Raw genomic sequence first — 17,643 nt, forward strand, 5'->3', positions numbered from 1 at the left:
ATAAAACACAAAAAGTCATCTTAAGCTATGACGACTTCAATTTTTTCATGAAAGTTATCTTGACTTAGCAAATCGCATCAACATGACACAACTTCTTTTTGAAATCAAGCCAACTTGGCATGACTTGCCCAAGTTCAAATTTTTTAAAAAGTTATTCCATTTTGGTAATTTTATAATGAAATTACACTATAATTGTAAAAAACCTGAATTCTTGAAGCTTAACTTGTAATTGGAACATTCAAGAAGCGCATCCCATTAACTACACCACATACATATGTTGTAATGAAAGACGATTTAACTTTTTTCTTAAATTTAGTCATGGTTCCTCATCCCAATCATTGACAAAATATTACCTTCTAAAAATCCCAAGGTCAAGGAAATAACCTCCTTTGAAAACTCACATACGTTAATTTAACCACTACACATAAATTTACACCACAAAAAAATGTTTCATTAACAATCTATTTTAGTAGCTAAGAGTCGTTAGTCACTATAGCGACCAATTTAGATATCAACATACAAAATAAAAAATTGTTAGTTACTAAAATAGTCACTATCATTAATAAAAAATTATAATTAATCACTAAAATAGTCACTATCATTAATTAAAGACTAATTTATAAACTAATTCATTTAGTAGAAAATACCTTAGTAGCTAATGTTTATTGGTCCATTTCCTTTGGTAATTAAAACTTTGGTAGCTAAATTTATAAACTAATTTAAAGACCAATTATAATTTTTTACTTATAACAGTGATTATTTTAGTAACCAATAATTTTTTATTTTATAATTGGTATCTAAATTGTTCACTATAATAACAACTTTTAGCGACTAAAAAAATGGGTTGTTAATAAGATATTTCCTTGCAGTGATACAACTCTATTGTACTTTATTCACTCATTAATTCATCTACAAATGTATAACTTATATGGTGCTTCATTCATTAATTCACATTACTAAGGCATTACTTATAATTCTTAATTGACCACGTATAACTTAAATGTTCACATTGTTGAGCTAGTGTTCAGACTTTTCTGTTGACCAAGCAATCAAAGATTAATTGCAAGATCAAAACAAGATTTTAGTAAATACATTGGTAATATAAAGATTAGTGAAGTAAACATGATTAACCAAGAGGAGAAAATTGATCCTATCAGGCCGGACAAGATGCCAAATGCTACCTATTTACTCCTATTGCATACAACAGTAATTTTTTTTTCCTACTACATGTCTCTTTTATTGGTATACTTCCTCTTAACAAAAACATTTCTTAACCATGAATAACTCAATACTGACCTTTACTTTGTCATTTACCACAAGGTACATTCACTAAACCCTGCCATTAAGACTTAATAAAAGATCAATAAATATAGGATCCATCACTCACTATATACTATTCATTTGAGTTGATCAATAAGATAAATCTTCAGCTCATAAGACACGATAGTTGCAGAAGAGTGGGGAGGTTCAAAGAGCACAACTAGGAGAGAAAGTCTAAATGACAAAATCAAAACCATTTATTTTGATAGAAGATTTGTAGTTATTACAATAAAATAAAAACTATTTACATTATCAAATGTTTTTTGAATTATAGATGCAACACATATTGCTGTCTGATATTACTTAATACAACAATAAATAAAACGTTTTTGTACTTTTCTAATTTTCTTCAATTCTTCAATAATTATTAAAATTTCCCTACTTTCCCTTTATACTTCAACATATATATCCTGCCTTCCTCAACTTAACCTTGAGATTTCTTAGACATTATAAATATATGATATTCATGTGGTATGTTTTCTAACGATGAACTTACGAGCTATGCTCCACCCAGCTCCTAGCTGTTGTTTTCTTCACTCCCTGTTTTCTCATGTTATCCCTAACTTTGTCAACATCTTTCCACCTACCAGCCAAAGCATATATGTTGGAAAGCAACACGTAATTTCCAGAATTATGTGGTTCAACCTTGAACAATTTATCTGCAGCAAGTTCCCCGAGTTCAACTTGCTTGTGAATGCTGGTAGCATTTAAAAGAGAACCATAAATGCCAGCATGGGGCTCCATTGGCATTCTTTGAATCAACTTCATAGCCTCTTCTAATTTACCTACTCGACCTAGCATATCAATCATACATGCATAGTGGTCTACATCAGGAACTTTGATTGATTCAAAAACTTCCCAACCCTCCTCCAATAATCCTGCATGACTGCATGCAGTCAATACCCCAATATATGTTATGCGGTCTGGTTCAATACCATCTTCTTTCATTTTTGACATTAGCTTGATGCTTTCCGTTCCATGCCCATGTGCTGCTAGCCCGGAAATCAACGTGTTATAGGAAACTAGATCTCTGTTTTCCATTTTTTGAAATACTATTCTTGCATCTTCCAAATCTCCACATCTTAAGTACATGAAAATCAAAGAATTATATCCAGAGATACTAAGCTTGATATGATTTTCATTGAGGATACTGACAGCCCAATTCCCTAAGCCCAGTCTTCCAAGGTGTCCACAGGCAGAAAAAACAATCACCATAGTCACCTCATCTGGTTTTGAATCTTTACTCCATATCATTTCCTTGAACAGCTCGATTGCCTTTAGTGACTCGCCATTTTGAGCATAACCACCAATCATCGAATTCCATGATACAGTGTTCCTTTCTGGCATCTTATTAAAAAGTTCTCTTGCCATAGATAAATTACCCACTCTTGCATAAGCGCAAATCATGACATTCCATGTGACAGAATTCTTACACAGACCCAATTGGTCAAAAATCTTCTGAGCTTCCTCAAGGTTACCACACTTCGCATGCATATCAAGAAGAGCTGTCTTGACAAAATAATTTGAACGAAACTTCATTTTGCCTAACTTTTCGACAATTGACTCAGCAAGACAAGGATCACCAAGTAATGAGCAAGATGACAGGACAATCACCCAAGTTGTTTCATCTGGTTCATTACCAGAGCTAAGCATCTCATTAAACAATCTTACAGTCTCTTGTGCTGCTCCACTCCGAGTGTATCCTGATAGCATTGCATTCCATGATACCACACTTCTTTCTGGCATCTTTTCAAAATATCTCCTTGCAACCTTTAAATTCCCCATCTTTGCGTGTCCAGTTACCATGGCGGTCCAAGTAATAACATTCCTTTCCGACTCGCCCATCGTGCGAAAAAGTCTACTGGCCTCATCTCCATTCCCGCAATTCCAATATCCAGAGATCATGACGTTCCAATCTGCAACAGTTCTGTCGAGCATTTCATCGAACAGTTTCCTGGCAACCTCAATATGTCCAGACTTAGCATACGTAACCATAATTGCATTTCGGACATGATGATCGCGACAATGTCCTAGTTTGAGTAAATGAGCGTGAAGTAGCGCGCTGGCCTTTCCTGCAGATTTGATCAAAACCAGATAAAACGATGCATCGGGCTTAATGTCGTAGTATCGTATGTGTTTGAAGAAAGAAGTAACTTCTGTGGTAGCAGAGATTTGGGAGTAATATCTGAGCATGCAGGTGAAGACATGAGCATTGGGATATGTTGCTAAATGAAAAATGTGGTAGGTGTAGTTTGAGGGTGCAAGGAGGCGCGTGCATTCGGTAAGGAGAAGCGCCACCCAGTGGTTGCGGTGGTGGTGGGAGTGGAGGACGAGTTGTGCATGGAGCTGTCTAAGTTGATGAAGATCGGCTACTTTGCCTGCAATGTTTTTCTTGTTCAGAGTTGACATGCCACTATGCAATTGCAGAGTGAAGTGAGATAGAGGTCACATTGAGATTAGTTTGAAACTAAAAAGTGACTCTTATCTGCCAATGATATAGTGCATGTACTTTTACAAGATTATTGAATGGATGGAGGAGGTGATATGGAGGTATTATACTAATCGTGTTTGTTGGGTATTCATTGTTCATCCTATAAAAAATAAAATTTAATTTATATTTTATTAAATTAAATTAAATTAAAATTTTATTAGGTTAAATTTAATTAAAATTAAAATTAAATTTTAATTTATATTATATTTTATGTCTTTTATAATTTTATTTAAAAAATTATATCTTTTTTAAATATTTGTAGATATGGGATATTCATGGATATTCGTAGATTTTTTTGAAACCTCATGAGTAGTTTTTTAAACTGGTATCCAACGAGTAAATAGATATGTATGAATGAATTTTATATTTTTTTTGCAAGTCAGGTAACGGGTAGGCGTTATTCGTGACCGTCTCAACCTGTTGTCCTTTTCTAGACGGAGATCACATACTTTTTCTCTTTTAAATGTTATAATTTGTAAATTTGAGGATAGAATTGGAATTTGCTCCTATTTTAAATTTAAAATTTTGATACATTTTCATCTTTAAACTTAAAAATAAATAAATATAAACTCTTTTAATTCAAGGATATTGATTTGTTCACATGTTAATTTTTGTTTTAGATTTGATATTTGAGTTAGGACGTATCAAATCCATCAGCTTAAATGTTGTTTGATACGTCAAAAAAATTTAACGCAAATAAATTATAAGGACTATATCTATTTTTTTTAAGTTTGAGAATCAAATTATATCTAAGTATAGATAAAGACAAATTAGTTGCATCAAAATTTAAAAACTAAAAACATTTTTTTAATAGAGCAAGAGAGTAGATATATATTACTTGATTTAATTATAAGATAATCGATTATATATAATTTAATCAATTATGATTGTATTTTATTAAAGTATATAATTTACTAAATTTAACTAACTATCACTAGATATGATTAAATTGAATTTGATTAGATGAAATGATCCATTAGAGATGATTAAATTTATTACCAATATCTAAACCAATTGAATTTTTTAAATAAGATAATTGATTAAATATTATTTAATTAAGTATCACTATCTCTTATTATATTTGAATTTAATTACATAAAATATGATTTAATTTCTTTTCAAATAATTAAATTGAATTTGTTGGATGATTGAAATAATTGACTAAAATATTATTTGATTAATCTTTGCTATATTTATTATATCGAATTTTATTATATAAGATAATATGATTAAATTTGTTTTTATATTTATTAAAAGGATGCGGGATAATTTAATTAGTTATCCCACTCTATCTTATTAAATTGAAATTGATTAAATAAGAAATCACTTGTTCTTAAATCCATTTTAGGAGGTGTGAATATGATATAATATCTCTATATCTGATTAAATTGAACGTGTTAGATAAGATAAACAATAAAATATAATTTTATTAATTATCACCATATCTAATTAAATTTAACTTCTCACATAAAATATGATATTATTATTTTTTAAATTCATAAAGAGGTGTGAGAAGTTATAAATAAGAATGTTGATGTGATATGGTTGTACAACCATTGTAAGAATTGAGAGAGTGATTACCCATTATCGATCAAAACTTCGTAAAGGCATGTTTGGTGAGCAAGAGAAGACTCCTAGATTTCAAAAAGCACGTTTTCTAACGGTAAATTTCCAAACTCTTAATTAGATAATATGTTTTTCTGCTTAAAGGTGAAAATCTGGGTTCTGATGAAAAATGTTCTGTTTAGACTTTACTTTTTAATTTTGTTTTTTCTAAATACACTTATTTCTTCTATTAAAAATGATGTATTTGCCTACCTCTATCCTCTCTTTTTTTTTTTCTTTTTTTCATTCGTTTTCTTGTTTTCGAAATACTTTCCAAAGATTTTAGACTAAAATATGCTCTAGAGAGTTTTTCTTTTTAAATGTCAAAATAAAAAAAGTAGTTCAACTGGTGCATTCCATAATGAAAAATAAAAATAGTCTTATGGAAAAATACTTTTTGGATCATTCTCGTTGTATATTGGAAATTCTTTCTGGATTTATTTTAATCTTTGGTAGGGCCAGTTTAAGTATAAACAGGTAAAACATTTGTTTTAGATTTAAAAAAATCTCAATTTTTTTTAATATTAATATTTCTTTATTAAATTAATTATAAAATTAAGTTGGAGAAAAATGTCTCAAAATATTCTTTTAGTACTAATATATTTATTAAATTAATTATAAAATTACGTTTAAAAAAATATACTAATATACTTATATCAAATTAATTATAAATTTATGTTTGAAAATAAAATTCAATTAAAAAATTATTAGTGTTTACTAATTTTTATTGGTATTAAAAATATTTAATTTTCTTCAATAAATTATAATTTTGGTCAGAAAAAATATAATAATTAATTATCTTTATTCTCTTATAATCAATTTTGATTTTATTTGCTTCTTTTATTCAGATGTGATTTTAATTTTGATTTTATTTTATTCTCTTATCTCTAAGTGGTTTCAATTTTAATTGACTTTATTTGCTTTTTTTTATCTATATGTCATTTTAATTTTGATTATATTTTCTTATTTTATCTCTATCTTTTTTAGAAATAAAAAATTGGGAGAGTTTGATTTCTGCGGAAGAAATCAAGAAATTAACCTACTTTTTTGTATTCTTTTATATACAATAAATTCGGATATTGATAAAATTCATCTGATTCTTCTTTGTATTATAAAAAATTAGTATATTTCGCTTCATTTAGAATTATATAATATTTCTCATTTTGTTAAGTTTTCATTTTGATATATAAGATTTTTCATTTTAAAAAAGGAGTTTTTTATGTCACGTTACAGAGGTGATTTCAATTTTGATTATATTTATTCTTTTATCTCTATGTGATTTTAATTTTGATTGATTTTATTTGCTTTTTTTTATCTATGTGTCATTTTAATTTTGATTCTATTTTCTTATTTTATCTTTATCTTTTTTAGAAATAAAAAATTGGAAGAGTTCGATCTCTACGGAAGAAATCAAGAAATTAACCTACTTTTTTGTATTCTTTTATATACAATAAATTTGGATATTGATAAAATTCATCTAATTCTTCTTTGTATTATAAAAAATTAGTAGATTTTGCTTCATTTAGAATTATATAATATTTCTCATTTCGTTTAGTTTTCATTTTGATTTATAAGATTTTTCATTTTAAAAAAGAAGTTTTTATGTCTTACATAGATGATTTCAATTTTGATTCTATCTTATTCTTTTATCTCTATATGATTTGAATTTTGATTGATTTTATTTGCTTTTTTTATCTGTGTGATTTTAGTTTTGATTCTATTTTCTTATTTTATCTTTATGTGATTTTAATTTTGATTCTATTTTTTTATTTTTATCTCTATGTGATTTCAATGTTGATTTTATTTTCTTTTTTCATCTCCATGTGACTTCAAATTTTTTTCTTTTATCTCTATGTGACTTGGATTTTAATCATATTTTCTTATTTTATCTTTATATGATTTCAATTTTGATTCTATTTTCTTTTTTTATCTTTATGTGACTTCAATTTTGTTCTTTTATCTCTGTGTGACCTGGATTTTAATCATATTTTCTTCTTTTATCTCTGATTTCAACTTTAATTTTATTTTAGTCTTTTATCTTTGTATGACTTCTCGTCTGCTTTGTTGGTTCCACTACTTGTTTGTCCTTCTTTTCTTTTATTCTAGAGTTATTCTTTTTTAGAGTTTTGACAAATTTAATTCTTTGAATCTCATACTTCCCTTGTGTACCAATCTTTTTATTCTCATTTACGATTAATATTTTTTTTCTATTTGTGTTGATATTGTTTTTACTCTAGTTTTTGAATTTGTATTAGGATTATAGATGTGTTTTTTTTGTCCGATTTTGTTTAGGAATTGGGGTTTAGGATTCTAGTTGACATGAACAATAACTTTTTTAATTGTTTATATTAATGATGAATCTCAAAATAAACTTTACAGGTTTACGAAAGTTGAGACTTGAGAAAGAAAAAGAGAATTGAGACTTTAAGATACTATGAGTCTACGATCAATTTTCTTAACAACCATCACGAGGTTAGATTTTATTGTTTTAACTCATTATATATATATATATATATATATATATATATATATATATATATATATTAGTAGTGTTTTATATATTATAATTTTTTATTTCATATCAAAATATATATTTCAACTAGAAAATTTGAATTAGAGTATTAAAAAATCTTAAAGAAGAGAAAAGTTGATATTTAATTGCATCACAAAAAGGAACTATGAATACATTTATAAAAATATATAAGAAAAATGAATTAGAAAATACAAGTAAGTAATCTTTGAATGAACAACATAATAACAATATAGATATAGATGAAAATAATAATAGAGAAAGAGTAGTTAATTCTCAAAGTCATGATAACGAGAGGGAAATTGAGAGGATTCTATTCTTAATAAAACTATATATGATCTAAGTCAATGAAAGAATATTGTACAAATTTGATTAGAAAAGAGTCATATTAAGATCACATATATTGATTTCTCAAATGATATACATTCTAAACACTTTTTTTTATCAAATTATATTTAAATATTGTCTAAGAGAAATACGAAAATAGTTAATTCATTCTAGAGATTTAAATAATCTTTTGTTTTTGTTTCAAATTATTTAATAATGTTTCTTGTAGAAGTAAACTAGCCAAAGGGGTTGAGAATAGAGAAATCTTAAATGAAATAGGTTAATTATCTATTAAAAAAATATAAAAGGAAATTAATCTCAACTATTTAATAAATAATTTTGGATAAAATAATTTCAAAAAATAAATTTTAAATAAAACGTCTTAATTTTTTTAGTTTGTTTTTCCTTTCAAACCCTTGAATTGCCCTGGATGTTTTGGAAAGTATTTCTAAAAACAATATTTTTTTATTCCTTTTAATGTTTCGGAATTTAATGAACGTTTTTTGAAATTTATTTCTAGAACATTGTCTGTTTGCATTTTAGAATCCTTTTATTTTCTTAATTCCCGAATATAAAAATGGAAAGAGTGTTCTAAAAATGATTTGTCACGATATTTTTAAAATAAAAATATGTTCACAAAAGTATATTTTAGATTGCAAATAGAGCATTTTGAAAAAAAAAATACTTCCTTGAATGTTTTTAATACATTTTTTCATTACTATTTCAGAGAGATTAATTTATAATTTTTGAAAATAAGTAATATTCTAAAATAATTAATTTTTCATACTATTAACAAAACAAAACAAAAAAGTATTTTTGAGAATATTTTTTTCGAAGACATTTTCAACCAAAGTTTCTATAGAAAAGGAAGAGATAATATTGAGAAAGAGAAAGCTATTTTAATTTAATTTGAAACATATTAATATTTATTATACCACAAATATTATCGAGAGGTGGCGAGGGTAAAAGCATAAAATAGTGTGTATAGTAAGTAGTAAAGCATGACTGCAGAGGAAATAAGTGTGTTTTGATAATGAGAACAAGAAAAAAAAAAGTGTGTAGTAAGGGGGTGTATATAGCATGAAGCTGACTCCTCTATTGTGATATGAAATCATATCGTGGTAGAAGCCCAAATAACTAAATATATATTAATGGTTAATTTTTTTTAATTTAATAACAAAAATCAAAATCTGTAACAATATTTTTCCCTCAGCATTTATTATCTATCATAAAGTTAGCGAAGAAGAAGAAAAAAAAAAGAATCTTTCTTGAGTCTCTTCTGTTCTAATATACACATTACCGTATACAACATGTAATCCCTATAGAGCTCAAAAAAAGAAAACATAAAAATTAATGTTAATTATATAACTTGGTATATAAATTATTATATATGATAAAATTTCTCTTTTGCACCATGAAAAATCATGCGGTGTTTGAAATACAGGACCTGTGAAAATAGTTTATAACTATTTTATAAAGTTTTTCAATTTATATAAAAAAACTAAAGTTTTGAGTTTAATATTAAACTTTTGTGTTGCAAAATTGTATGAAATTAAATACTTAAATATTTTGTTATTTCAACTCTTTCTAGTTTAAAAATCTCTTGAGAATATCTTAACTATTAATAAATGCTCTTAAATTCATATTAATGTAAGACAGATCCCATTCCTCCAGCAAAATATTTTCTAGCATAGGTCGTGGTTGATTTAAAACCACATTTTACTTGTACAGCCACATTATTCCATTTAATTCCTTAGTAGTGTTGCTACGAATTTTATCTAACATTTTTTTTGTGTGTATTTGCATTAAAAATTATTAAATAACATAAAATCACACTAATTACTATTTTTTCATTTATGACTTCGTTAATTAAAATTTACTACTTTAACTACATTTATTAATCGGAAGTGATTAAATATTTGTTTTTCTTTATGTGATATAATTTATAATTACTTTAGACAGATTAAAAAAATGTGTTGGAGAGATTAATTAGGTGATGACTAAGCATATATTCTTTTGATTTTGTTTTCAGCATATATAAGACGAACACAACAGCATTAGTTACTGTGAGTTAAGAAGTGTGCAGTTCAAATTTTCTCACCAGCTTCTTCACCATGCCTTCAACAGCTTTTCAATGGCTGAGTCTTGTGGGCATCATTTGGCTCCAATCCATAACTGGAACAAACACCAATTTCCCTGCTTACTCATCACAGCTGAAACAGCTTCTTTCCATTTCCCAGTTTCAGCTCAATAACCTTGCTTTTGCCTCTGATGCTGGCAAACTGTTTGGTTTTTTGTCTGGCCTTGCTGCTGTTTACTTACCCCTTTGGCTTGTTCTCATGATTGGTTCAACTCTTGGGTTGATTGGCTATGGTGTACAATTTCTCTTCATCACAAACCATATCTCCTCTCTCTCCTACTGGCATGTCTTCTTTCTTACTGTTTTAGCAGGAAACAGCATTTGTTGGATTAACACTGTCTGCTATGTCATCACCATAAGGAACTTCCCATCTGATCGCCAAGTTGCTGTGGGGATAACAACTAGTTACCAAGGGTTAAGTGCTAAGGTTTACACCACCATTGTTGATGTTGCTGGACACAAAAAAAGGGCCATAACCTTTCTCTTTCTAAACTCAGTTTTACCTCTGCTAGTTAGCCTAATAGCAACTCCTGTGGTTAGAGAAATTGAAGTCTTAAGTCCTAAACAAAGTAGGGTTGGATTTGATGTTATCTTTGCTATAACAATCGCCACTGGAATCTACGCTGTGATGAGCAGTTTGGAGTTTGTCTCAAACAAAATATCTCCACTGGGGAGCCTTATTGGTATTCTACTGTCCCTTCTCATGCCTCTGTTACTTCCACTTTCCATGATGATCGTGGGGTCATGGCACAAAAATACAGAAAAACAAAGAGTCTACAATTTTGCTACTGAGGATGAGGTGAATGAGGTGAAGGAGGGTGAAGAAAGCGAAGAAATTCATGATGTAGGTGTAAGAGAAGAAATAGGAGCAAAATTAATGCTGAGAAGACTAGATTTCTGGTTATACTTCTTGGTGTATTTGTTCGGTGCAACACTGGGTTTGGTGTTTCTGAATAACTTGGGGCAAATCGCTGAATCCCGGGGTTACTCAGGAACCTCATCGTTGGTGTCTTTGTCTTCTTCTTTTGGGTTCTTTGGACGTCTCATGCCATCTATAGTAGATTACTTTTACAGGTAAATAACTCATTTTCTACCTTCCTAGCTATTCCCATCTAACACCAACCAGTGCCTACTGCATTTACTCTGTAACATAATTGAAATAAGAGATATAAATGTGTTAGTTGATCTACATCAATGAAGATGAACCTGGTATTAAATCACCCTCTACTTTTATTGACATTTTTGTTTTTGATGGTATGGGGTATATGCAGGGATAAAAAGTGTGCAATATCAAAACCAGGTTCTATGATGGCATTAATGGGTCCAATTGCTGGGGCGTTTTTCTTACTGCTGAACAAGACTCACCTTGCACTGTATGTTAGCACTGCCATAATTGGAGTGTGTACTGGTGCAATCACTTCAATTGCGGTGTCGATGACCACTGAACTCTTTGGAACCAAGAATTTCTCAGTGAACCATAATGTGGTGGTGGCCAACATTCCTGTGGGGTCCCTTTTGTTTGGATACTTGGCTGCTATTGTTTACCATAAAGGAGGGAACGAAAATGGAAAATGCATGGGCATGGAATGCTACAGGAACACTTTCATCGTATGGGGTTCCCTTTGTTTCTTTGGCACCTTCTTGGCTTGCGTTCTACATGCTAGGACTCGCAACTTTTACTCACATAAACTATAGGACACATATACATATATGGATGTATACGTTTTTGATACAATCTAATATACACAGACAGTATAATATTACCTTATACTTGTCTTATACAAAGCATTACACTGTCTTTTTTTTATATCTTTTTCAGTTTTAAAATTATTATTCTTGTACTCCATAAAACGCAACGATGGTAAAATGGTAAAAAAAATTTGTAATTTGCTTGATCTTTTATTGCATGAGCAGTGTTCAAAGGAAAAGAAAATCAATGAAGACCCTATATATGCATAAGATACCACATTTTTGGTGTAATAAATTATGTGAATATAGAAAGAGAGAGAATAATAGGAAATGTTAATTGAACACTAATTAGTGCTTTTAGATGAGTTCGTAGACCATTTCAATGGTAATTAATTAAAATTATAGGCCAAAATGTATCACACGTATCAAATATAATGATTGACATAAATGTTTAGTTGGTTGTGAAGTGCTGTCATCTATTTGTGATGCCAAAATGGACAACAATATGGCTTAAATTGTGAAATCATTTCATAATTTACTTCTACCAATACGAAAACTAGTCTCCATCGACTTCATCAATCAAACTACGTAATCCTTTATTTACATAAATTTGATAGAAAAACTGTAGTTAAAAAGATTAAACCACCTCAATGAAAACATATGCATCCTCTTTTAACTTATGGTTGAAAAAATAAAAATATTCTAATTATTATTAAAATAAAAATGGTATTAAATTTATACAAACTATATTTTTAAAAAATAATTATAAAAAAATAGATACAAAATTTAAAAGATAAAATAATTTACATCAATAAAGGTCAAATTAGTATTGAAATGTGTACATTATCGAGTAATTATCAAAATTGATCCCTTTATAAATGGATAGATTATAGCTATATATATTCTATAGTAAATGATTGATAAAAGAAGTTGTTGAATGTAAAATAATAAAGATGGATACATTTAGATATACTTCCTAAATTAATTTAGTTTAAATGATGAAAAATATATTGAAGTCATTATAATTTTATTTTTAATTAATTTTAAACTCTTTCAGTTTTATTTAAAATGAAGTGTTCTTATTTTATTATTTAATTTTAACTAGATACGTTTAAATTTCATTTTTCTATCATTAATATGATACAATATTCTAAAATATTTCTAATCAAATTAGCGCATATATATAAGCAAACTATTTAAAATAGTCATTTATAAAATACGGTTAAAAAAATTGAAAACATTCATAAAATAAATAAAACTAAGTAACTCTAACTAAATCTTAATTAATGATCCTAACAATCACAAAATAAAAACTAGCTAACTTATGAAATCGTAATTAATAATACTAACAATGAAGCCAATGCCGGTATTATGGTTTTAAATCGCTGTCTTCGAACATACGAATGCAGTTTTAGTGGTTTACGTAGCTCTATAGCCATATATGCACTTTGCTTGCAAACATATATATATATATATATATATATATATATATATATATATATATATATATATATATATATATATATATATATATATAGATTATCGTTTTCAATCTGATAATATTTAATTTTTATATTATTTCAATAATATATTATTGTAAACTTTGAAATAAAATTTGTCATGTTAATTATATAGTTTTTCAAAAGACAAAATATTCATCTAAAAAAAATAGAGAAATAAGAAGTGTTGATTTCTTTTTCTTTCCAAATTGCATAAGGACTTTTATCTAAAATTGTGTTGGGAATAGTATAAGTGTGAGTAAAAGTCCCATATGGGATAGAATAGACAAAGTTAAACATTATATAAAAATAAAGACCCATAACACCATTGTCTTAAGATTTTGGGTTAAAGTGATGTCAAATGTCTTCTATGTGCAAGACTTATATATATATATATATATATATATATATATATATATATATATATATATATATATATATATATATATATATATATATATATATATATATATAACAACAATCTCTCGATGACTATATCTATAAATCATATATATGAAAAAATATAACCCATCAGTGGTTCAGAGCCGATGGATCATATCGAACCACAATCTCTCAATGTCTATAACCATAACTCATATGATGAAATATATAAACCCAACAAATTGATCTAATCAATACCATGTTTTGCACATAAAAAATAATATTCTAAGTCTATACTCATCTCTTATGTGGAGTTATGCTATTGCTTTCATCTCAATTTGTTAAAGTATTTTCAGTAAATAAATTTGTGAAAAATTTCATTTTTTTTACGCTCTCCAATTTCAAATTCAGTGTCATAGTCACTTCTCATGCATGAGATTCAAAATAATATTTATGCCTTTAATCTTTTATAGAATATCTCAAACATCTTGAAATACTTATTTTGTTGGAGGAAGTAAATTTATATAAGTTCGTTATAGTCATCTATTTGACAAGTTCATATTTTTTTCACTCTATGATTTAACGTCTTAATTGGTCCAAACATATTCATGTGCAAGAGTTACTACGGTTTAGAATACTTTTGGAAGATTAAAAAAACTTTTGATTTGTATCTCTTTCATCCATGTTTCACAGAGAATGAGTTTTTCAAGAAATGTTTAGCAGTCCTTATAGTTAGTTTTTCTAGTAATTTTTTAAATTTGATTTACATTGACATCACTAACTTTTTGTGCTAAATCCATCTCCCATCTTCTTTTGAAAGCAAATATGTTGTCTTCTTCTTACTTAGATATATTTCCATTAGAATCTAATCCAAGAAAGTTACGTTTAGTAAAATATAATCCAACATTTTCATTGTACGTATACTAACATCTAATATGGACCTTTAGACGACCTTTAGACCTAGTCGAGGCAACTCGAACTTCAATCTGGATCGATTTGTCTTTAACTTCTACATAGGCCAATCTAAGATGTCTTTCAACCTGAGACGATTCGGCTCGACCTCCAGTCTAAATCGATTCGATTGTGCCTTTTGCTTAAAGTGTCTCGACTATGGCTTCAGTTTAAGTTGTCTAGGCTCAAACTTCGTGAGTGAAGTGAAAAGAGTGAAAAGGAGTGGAATTTCAAAATTCTTTTTTTTAGAGTATTTGGATTTCTTCTATTTTACTCATTTGAAATACCTTCCAAATTTTGTTAAATTCTAATTTCTTTCTAATTACTTTATCCAAATAAGTCATTTTAGTTAAAGAATTTTAAATTATTCAAATAAATGAACTACCCTTCTAAATTACCTCATCTAAACATAACATAAGAGTCAAGATAAAAAACAATTTAAATATATCTTTCTCCTTTAATCTTTTAAGACGTACAAAATCGTAACAGAGTTTTGAACTCCAAAGGGAAAAATATATTGAATATAATCATTGAACCTAACAATGTCGTTTGTGAGAATGAAAATGAGATTCCAAACACAAATCCTAGTTCTCCAAGGAAATTGAAACCTCATTCCCTTAGTCTTCAACTAGAAAAAATTGAAAAGTAATTTTTAAGATGAACTCTCATTTCCATTATACCTCGACTACGAATTTGTTGTGATAAATCCAATAGTCTTACATTATCTCGAAATCAAGATCAAGAAAAATGTAAATATAATTTCCTCTTCAACCTTCGAAAACATCTTTTAAAAATAATTATGGTAAAGTTTTTTTTAATAGATAATACAACATATATAATGTTATTTCAATGAACTTGTAATAAAACTTAGAGTAAATTTGTGAAAATTTTCTTCCACAACTTTTATAAAATAATTTAAAATTTTATTTTCAAGTTTATGTATACATTATTTGAAATTCATAAAAATCAATTTCATTTTTCATATTTCCCTCGTTTAGAAGAGATTGTAAAAGTGTGGAGGGTAATGAGATTCATACTATTATTGAAAATAATAAAGTCAATAATAACGGGAGTAAAACAATAACTCCTGATGCATGAAAGTAGAGAAGATCCTTCTCTTTCACCAATAGAATTTTCTAGCATGTCAAATCTTAATAAAAAAATTAACTTTTTTTGCATCAAATCAAAGTAAATGCTTCACCCTTAACCATCAATTATGAGAATACGTAACCCATTAGCTACATAGTAGTCCTCTAACATCCTTAGCCAGCCACACCAACATTATGAGAAAATCGACACTCCTCTATAATATGGGACCATAACATTAATTCTTCAAATGGTTTTCCAACACAATATCTCACCTAGTATGTGGTGAACAAAACTACAACGATGCTGACGATTGCCGTGACACACCTTCATTTCAATTATGTACCGTTCTTCTATTCTTGTAATTACGTTATCCTCCCATTTTCTCCATTATTACATATTTGCCTTGTTAACTTTTTGTTTTTCAAAAGAATATGTACACGTTCTTCCTCTAAAATTGTTTAAGAAAAAGTCTTCAATCGTACATTTCATTTTCTCTGTTTTTCTTACTAAAAAGAGCAAAATAGACATACACTAATAGCACTCGTAGAGACTTCATAAATATTATAAATATAGATACTTCATAAATATTATATATATAGAAATATTAATTATAGTAAAATTAAATCATATTATTATTAGATAGTTTATCTACTGTCACTTGCTATGATATTTGTTTCTATACCAAGTGTCACTATAGTAAATGGTAAGTTAATTTAAGAAGAATCATCTTAGAGAATGTATATAAATAACATTTTCATATATCAATTATATCATATTATGATTATACATCATACATAAAAAAATTATAGCTAAATCACTTGCAATTGAGATGTTTAATGTGACGTGGTAATTTGTTTAACACGACATATTCCGAAAGATTTATTAAGCATATCTCATCGATAATTAACATATGATTTATGAGAAACATAGTGATAAAAGCCAACCTTTCTTATCTCATGATGGTCATTTGTCTCTAATATAAAAAAATATGATACAATAATCTCTTTCATTTTCTCACCATCTGAATTCCTATATGTATGTGATTAAATGATTAAATAATCAGTTAACCATAAAAATAAATAAATAAATAAAAACTCCTTTAGGACAACATTTCCACAAAGGAAAACACACCCATGAAAGATAACATGTTATAAAAACATTATAATATATACCACCGTATATATGTCATATCAATGCGTATATTTAATCATTAATACATTATCAAATAGGGAGCTCATACATTTATAAAAATATATAATTAATCTAACATATAAGTCATGATCACTATCATTATTAATTAAGTATTACTTAGGTACATTTTTTTCTTGAACAACTGTTCTTTCTACAATTGAAAAAATATTCTAACGTGAGCAATTTCAAATCGTTTGAGCGAGACAAGTCCATAAAGCAAAATTGATTATATCTCTTCCTCACTCAAACACTTATTCTACGTTTGAGTGAATCATATATGTGCAAAAAACTTATAAGTGACACATATGTTGTGTCACCTGTAATAAGTTTCAGAAATCTAAGATCTTTTATAGTACTTAAGTGACCTTATCATCACTTGAACATTAACACGTAATTTCATGGTCTATCATGTGTTTATGAACCCATGCCC

At 27.8% G+C, this 17,643-nt stretch overlaps 2 protein-coding genes across 2 annotated transcripts; one reads left to right on the top strand and one right to left on the bottom strand.

Moving 5' to 3' along the window:
- Window positions 1-1,520: 1,520 nt before the first annotated feature.
- Window positions 1,521-3,819, bottom strand: LOC114193794 (pentatricopeptide repeat-containing protein At1g14470). Its single transcript, XM_028083734.1, has one exon. It carries the CDS (start codon window positions 3,727-3,729, stop codon window positions 1,813-1,815), a length of 1,917 nt encoding a protein of 638 aa, XP_027939535.1. The 5' UTR covers window positions 3,730-3,819; the 3' UTR covers window positions 1,521-1,812.
- A 6,497-nt stretch (window positions 3,820-10,316) lies between these two features.
- On the top strand, window positions 10,317-12,263 carry LOC114195500 (protein NUCLEAR FUSION DEFECTIVE 4). The gene is made up of 2 exons (XM_028085991.1): window positions 10,317-11,487; window positions 11,685-12,263. Exons 1-2 carry the CDS (start codon window positions 10,388-10,390, stop codon window positions 12,106-12,108), a joined length of 1,524 nt encoding a protein of 507 aa, XP_027941792.1. The 5' UTR covers window positions 10,317-10,387; the 3' UTR covers window positions 12,109-12,263.
- Window positions 12,264-17,643: the final 5,380 nt, after the last annotated feature.

This window comes from Vigna unguiculata, chromosome 8, assembly GCF_004118075.2.
Source record: "Vigna unguiculata cultivar IT97K-499-35 chromosome 8, ASM411807v1, whole genome shotgun sequence".
Lineage (NCBI taxonomy): Eukaryota > Viridiplantae > Streptophyta > Magnoliopsida > Fabales > Fabaceae > Vigna > Vigna unguiculata.